This window comes from Capsicum annuum, chromosome 7, assembly GCF_002878395.1.
Source record: "Capsicum annuum cultivar UCD-10X-F1 chromosome 7, UCD10Xv1.1, whole genome shotgun sequence".
Lineage (NCBI taxonomy): Eukaryota > Viridiplantae > Streptophyta > Magnoliopsida > Solanales > Solanaceae > Capsicum > Capsicum annuum.
In genome coordinates this window covers 203969960-203977344 of record NC_061117.1, presented here as the reverse complement: position 1 = coordinate 203977344, position 7385 = coordinate 203969960, and the positions used below count along the sequence as shown (strand labels likewise).

Below are 7385 nucleotides of genomic sequence, written 5' to 3'. Positions count from 1 at the left end.
ACTAATGACATCAACAAGATGCAAGTGGAAGACAAAAATATTGAGGAATGTTTAGACAATGTTTAACTTTTATTTGTGGGTGCTGTTTATTTGGGTAAGATAAGACAATCTTAACTTTTTTATTTTTCTGCTCTGAATGTGTAGAGCTGAACAATTTTATTTTTGAAAGTGCTTTTCTAGTTTGTGATAAATATTTTACAATTTATATAATCAACGTATCATTGCTTTTACAGGGATGTCATCGTTGATTATAGACTCTATCTAAAAGGTAAATCATATATAGTACAGTGTTATGTAGTCGATGAATGAAAAAAGTAAATCATATATAATATAAGTGAAAAGTAGTAGATTAATAAAAGAGACACCCCCATTACATTCAATTGCAGTTCAATCCCACTACACCTTCATTACACCTTTCCAGAAAGCTAAAATTAATAGTAAATCATACGCCCTAATTTTTAGGCTCTTCTCTTTTTCTTCAGCCATAGCCAACCTATGCTTAAGTTGATCCCTCTTAATTTCAATGTCTTTCAACAATCCTTTTAAGTGATCAATCTTGTGTTCCGATTCTCTATATAAGGTCATAAGAAGATCCTTATTTTCTTCAGATTCTCTAAGACTTTCCAACATTTCAAACTTTGCAACGCCTTGAAATTTTGATTTCTCAAAATCGAAAGGAATCCACTTGAAATAAGAGCATCCACCATTATTCTAAAATAACGTCAATAAATACGTAAATTGTATTATGTGACGAGCATAAATAAATTTTTACTAAAACAAAAACAAACCTTTCCAACCACACAGTTGTAGATTTTTTGATCTGGATCTTGTTGGTTCGTGATGTCTTCAAAGTAGCGGGATTACCATAATGACAAATATAAGAACTTTTGGACATTTAAGATGATTGAGACATTGTTGTTGTTGAATCAAAATAAGAAAGTGATGAATAAATGAACATGGAGGAGTTCAAAATGGTCCCTTTCCTTTATATAGAAGGGGCCTATAAAAAATAGAGCATTAGAAAAATTATACTCTTTTACTGTTGGTAAAGAATTAGACTGTTGGGGAATATTCAAATTTTCTATCATTTACTTTAAAGGGTCTCTAAAGAATGTTTACGTCTTCTATAATCGACTAGTCTAAATATGAATTATATACTGATATCTGTGTTGATGATCCAGTGTATAGACTTATTATCGATATATAATCAGGTTGATTATCGACCTAAGAAACAGTCTATGCTCAACTTACTGAATATATGGACAATTAAAATAATTATATAAAAGGAGAAATTAAATTATATAAAATCAAAGTATGTTAATTAACATCATTAAAACATTGTAAAGCAATTTATATACATCGATTGTGACTCCCAATCACTTTTGAATGTGATCAAGTGTTATCTAAGACACGTTGTAGTCATTGATCATTGAGATGACACAAAAAAGGAAAAAAATAAAATAAATTAAAATAAAATAAATATGACTCATTGAAGAACTGAAGAATGACAACATATCATGACTAGAGATTAGACGTGTGTAATGAGCATAAGAAAGAGTGATGGTTGTCACTTGTGGGTGTTGTTGGGACAAATAGTGTTTGAGAACAAGAATTTCTTCTCAATACAGATGCTTGTTATGAGTAATTGGTTGTTACTATCATTACCCTATGTTATACTCATTTGATCGAGTGTCCAATTGTCGTGTATTCTTATATTATGATATTTAGTCACTTTACATTGCGTGAATGATGTTTATTTTATTTTATTTTATTTCTCCCTTTTTAGTCTAACCTCCTTTGAAAATAGACTCAATTGGTCGATACATGACTAATAATATAGCCTGGTATAGATAAAGATAATTATCTATAATATATGCAAGATATCATCATACGTCTATTTTCAAAGAAGGTGGGATTAAAAAAGGAGAAATAAAATAAAATAAAATAAAATAAATAAACATCATTCACGTAATATAAAGTGACAAAATATCATAATATGAGAGTAAAAAATAATTAGACACTTGATCAAATGAGTATAGGGGGAGGGCAATGATAGTAACAACCAATTACCTAGAACAAGCTTCTGCATTGAGAAAGACTTTTTGTTCTCAAACACTACTTGGCTATTGAATACTCACAAGTGACAACCATCACTCTTCCTTATGGTCATTACACAAGTCTAATCTCATGTCATGATATGTAGTTGTTATTTAGTGCTTGGATGATTCGTAGTTATTTTATTTTATTTTAATTTATTTTATTCTCCCCTTTTTAGTCTCATCTCATGATCTACGACTACAGCGTACCTTAGATAACACTTGATCACGTTCAAAAGTAATTGAGAGTCACAATTAATGTATCTAAATTGCTTTACAATGTTTTAAGGGTGTTAATTGACATAATTTAATTTAATTTAATTTAATTTAATTTCTCCCTTTTTGTCATTATTTTAAGCTGTCCATATCTTCATTAAGTTGAGCATAGAGTCTTGTTGAGGTCGATAATCGATCCGAGTATAAATTGATAATAAGTCTATACACTGGATCATCAACACAGATATCAGTATATAATTCATATGTAGCCTAGTCGATTATAACCTTAATCTTTCCTTTCTTATGTTTAATGAAAGTCTTTAAAAAGTTTAGACGTACTGTACTCAATATTTTGTAGTCGATTATATATTCGTATTGAGCGTATATAATTCCTATTTTGCATAGTCAATTATATATTCAATATTTTTTTACGTTTATTGAAACAATGTTTACAAATCTTCAAACATGCACTACTGAAGAATCATCAATAAAGACTGAAAAACGTAAAATTATTATACATAAATAGAAAATAAAGTAAACACAAACTTGTTCATGGATAGCTAAAAGTTCAGTGCATGTAAATTTATAAATTTTGGGATAAAATCTCAACCAAAAAGATAAAAAGGAAGTTTTCATTTAAAAATCCCACCATGAAAGCTTTAGCAATGAACTACACCTTTCTAAACTAAACTAGACTGAGGGGAAAAGGGGAGGGTGATGAGGTCATGGGGGTCCACGTGGAGCCTCTCAGCTATGGCCTGAAGAAAATGGGCTATTCGTCGGATCTCCCTGTCCAGCCACTGTTGATCAGCAGCTAGACCTTGGAAAAAAAATTCAGGTCGCTCCTAAGCCGAAGCAATTTGATGTTGTTGGTTGTCCTCATCCTGTGCATTAGACTAAGCGTGTACCTTCTCCTTGCCATTTTTCTTAGTCATTTCTTTTGAAATTGCAATTACAATCGACTATGGCTTCTTTAAATAGACCAGAGCAAGATACAATCAACCAGTAGAAACTATACACGTGCTGATGGAAGGAAAAAAGACGTGTGGGAAAAGGAAATGAAAAGTCACGACAATCTAGTCATTTCAAATCCCTGAGTCTCTCAAAGTGTAATAATTACATTGAAATGTTCAGTGTACGAAGAAAAGGATTTTTGTAATAGACTACTTGAAAGGTCGATTATATACTATGTAGTTTAACCTATAATCTATAGACTATGCATCAATCTATAATATATTTTCAAAATGACACATTTTTCAATGCGTCATAATTATTCTGAACACAACAGTGTACTAAGAAAAGGGTTTGTTCAATAGATAACGTGAAAGTTTTATTATACACTACGTATTGAATATTTACTCTATAGACCAAACACTGATTTATAATATATTATGAGGCTAGTCGATTATTTCAGTGTATAATATATTTTGTACGTAGTATGTAAGATGTGAACTGAATCAATAATGCATAGCAAAAAAAGTCGACTTCGACTGCAGTTCATTGGCCGGTGCATTTGACAAAATCAAAAACATAAAATACAATGTTAATCCTATTATCCTACGTTAAGCCTGTATGTTGTTCTCTTATGTCCCGATCTTTTGTACTTGGAGCATTTGTTCGTTTTCTTGGGCCTTGAAGGCTCCAACACACCCTTAACGCATCTCACCTTCCTCCCCCCGAGTTTGGGATCGAAATCGGGTGGAAGAACTTGTATTTCTAGGTACTCCCAAACCACACTCCACTCCGACTCCAGAGGTACTGTACAAATAGGTTTCAAGTATGCAAGGAGGTATGATTCTTTCGAATATATGGGCAAAGAGTAGTTGTAAATGTTAGTACCGTAATCATCCCCGTGCTTCAAATGCAATGCTGGCATTGCATGAGCACATGGAAATTTCACCAAGTCGAACTTCCTGCAAGAACATGACCTTCTCAATAGATTAAATTTGGCAGAAGGACCACAACCAAGCATGGTAAATTCATCGGTGCTTCCATTTCTCTTGTTCATAAATAATTTATTGCCCTCGGTCATTTTTTCCCTCAAGATCTTCTTGGCTACGGGAACGAATGGTGTCCTTAAATTATTCACCTCTGCATACCTTTTCCTGAATATTTCTCAAAATTGATGTGCAATTGAATTGAAGATGGACGCCACTAGATACTCTCTTTCATCGAGCAACATTGAGTTGAGCGACTCGGTGATGTTTGTGGTCATGACGTTGAATATATTACCTGGAAAGTGAGCCCAGTTCCACTTTTCAAATCCAAAGTCATGTTCGAGGCAAGTTGTTGCGCCGGGGCATCTTTCTTTAAGGGCATTGAAGTAGTCATTAAATTCTTTCAACGTGTACGCCTTGGCCGCATGGTAGTACAAATAGAGAGAATTTGTACAATGGTGATACGTTCGGAGATTTTCGCCGAGATACCTCATACAAACACCATGATGCACAAACGGATAATACCTTATGAGGCAGTTGGCTATGCTTACGTGTCTGTCGGAGATAACACACAACTCTAGTTTGTTGACGACAAAAACCTTAAGCTTCTCGAAGAAGAAACCCCACACTGTATCATTCTCCTTATCCACCACACAAAATGCTAAGAGATAGATATAAGTCTTCGTATCTTGAGCGACAAAGAACAACAACACGCCCTCGTATTTACCAGACAATTGTGTGCCATCAACGGCAATGACCTTTCTCATGTGTGCATATCCATGGATGAAAGCCCCAAATGCCATAAAGTAGTAAATAAACATGCCCGACTTCCCATCGATCATGACAGAATTTATAGATCCGGGATTGAGGTCATTGAAAATATATGAAAAGGAGGGCAGCACTGCATATCCATGCTCTGATGTACCTCAAACTATGTTCTTCGCAATGACGCCTGCCATCCAACACTTTTAATAGCCCGACCTACAATGTAGCTCCCTAAATACGATCTTCTCGATCTCTTTTAGGTTTGGACCTTTGTTGTCTACGAAAATTTTCAAAATATGTGAGCCAATGATCTCTGCGGTGACATTCTTATGCTTTCCGGTGACATAGTCAACGCTATAACTATGCTCTCCCACGTACTTGTGGATATAAAATCAACCCGATTCTCCGATCGCACATGTGCGCACCATCCAACGGAAAGTAGGATCTACACACCTCACCCTCAAGTATTTCTTACAATTCTTCACCGTTATGTAATTGAAAGACATTTCCACTGACGTCTTCTTCAACTTAAGATTCAACATTTTCTTATTTTTTGAATGTTTGTCCTACACAAAGATTGGTGCCATCCCAGAAAGTGTGGCATCCTTGTGGTCCGGACTGCCCGTACTCGCATTCTCCATACTCCTCTTCTTTATAATTTTCACTATTACCCATTCATCACCACCCATGCATCATATTCCATTGATGTATCATCTACTGCCCGGGGTTGGGGTGGGGGTAGGGGTGGGGGTGAGACTTATATGGAAGCTTCTTTCCGGGACCTTCCAACAACTTTAACCCACAATATAGGTCTGAAATTATTAGAATCAACGCAAAGAATGTATAATTTCACGTGTCTATCATTCTTCATGAATGTTGGGTAGATTTTTCCCCTTCCATTCATCAAGTAACTAATTACCACATTGCTTTGGTCACAACTTAATTCACCATTCTCCATTACGCTTTTAACCATATCACCGTATGAACCATTGCGACGAAGGGCAATGGACACTGTCTCCTTAGATGCAGTTTTCCAAAATAAACATTTAGAAGTCCTCCTCCATTCACCAAAAAATATACCACCAACAACCATGTAATCTATAATAGATATGATATACCTTGATGATAGTATTTAATAGACCCTAACAATGAGTTATGAGCCTAAACTTAATAGATTGTAGTCATCTTCTTCTTAGTTGTTGTCCGTACAGTACCTGATCTCGCATGTCTCGTCGACCACCGAGATAATCCAATGACTTACAGCTTAGAAACAACCTAAGGAGTGTTGGAATATTGCTATTGAGCCAAGAATCGATATCAAAATGTGGGACTGATTTTTAAGCTTTTTGTATGAAAATGGGTGAAAATTTGAGGCTCAAAATATGATAAAATGATTTAAAACAATAGAGATAATGTCACTTTTCGATGGATGCCGAAAAAATCAATGAAAAATGACCGGAAAATCGAGGGAATGACGGGAAAATCGGGTGGTAGGTAATGAATTGGTTGAGAAGCTTGATATTTTTTTAAAAAATTAATTATCCAATATTTATATTTTTGGACATGGACTAAAGTGTAGTCTTTAAAAAATCGGGGTTGAAATGGGAGTGGGACTAAAGTGTACATTTTTTATGTTGAGTGCTAGAATTGCCATTTATTTTTGTGGACTTGTCTCAATTTTTGAAAAATAGCGTCTAAATGTCAAAAAAAACAAGTCCTACTAGTGGAACCGATTTAGTTTGTAACCAAAAACTTTCCTTTCACAGTGTTGAAATGAATATTTTAAAAGTTTTTTTTTTTTTAAATATTTTAAAGGCATTAATGGATACCTTATCATTTTCATGTCCGCAACATAAGCTCTAGATCGATCCATACCAACCTTTTTCAACGTCTCTAAACTTTTTATATTGCTAGAAAATTACCGATCGATCTTCAGAATATATGTATATATAATCATGTTTAGCGCTTCTTTTTTGGCAATAAGCAATATGTTTAGCTTAAATGGGTTACAATATGTCACTTTATCAGTAGTATTGTAGTATTTGTAGAAGAAATGAGTAGTCTTCTTTTTTTTCCTATTGTGTATTTTCAAGAGAGCTATAAGAACTATATATATATATATATATGTATGTATATATATATGTATGTATGTATGTATATATATGTATGTATGTATGTATGTATATATATATGTATGTATGTATAAATCTATATATATATATATGTATGTATATATGTATAAATATGTATATATATAGGTATGTATGTAAAAATATATATATGTATGTATAAATATATAATATATAATATAATATATTAAAAGTGTGAAGACTATTAGAAAAGTAATTTGAACTTTTTGCCCTCCATTAAA

General features: G+C 33.5%; 2 protein-coding genes across 2 annotated transcripts; both read right to left on the bottom strand.

The window, feature by feature from the left end:
• Positions 1 to 3864: 3864 nt before the first annotated feature.
• On the bottom strand, positions 3865 to 4344 carry LOC124885870. The gene has a single exon (XM_047394124.1). It carries the CDS (start codon positions 4342 to 4344, stop codon positions 3865 to 3867), a length of 480 nt encoding a protein of 159 aa, XP_047250080.1.
• An 84-nt stretch (positions 4345 to 4428) lies between these two features.
• LOC124885869 lies at positions 4429 to 5052 on the bottom strand. Its single transcript, XM_047394123.1, has one exon. It carries the CDS (start codon positions 5050 to 5052, stop codon positions 4429 to 4431), a length of 624 nt encoding a protein of 207 aa, XP_047250079.1.
• Positions 5053 to 7385: the final 2333 nt, after the last annotated feature.

Excerpts from the sequence above, each read along its gene's own strand:
- LOC124885870 (XM_047394124.1), bottom strand. The coding sequence starts at position 4,344 with ATGACCGAGGGCAATAAATTATTTATGAACAAGAGAAATGGAAGCACC.
- LOC124885869 (XM_047394123.1), bottom strand. The coding sequence starts at position 5,052 with ATGGCATTTGGGGCTTTCATCCATGGATATGCACACATGAGAAAGGTC.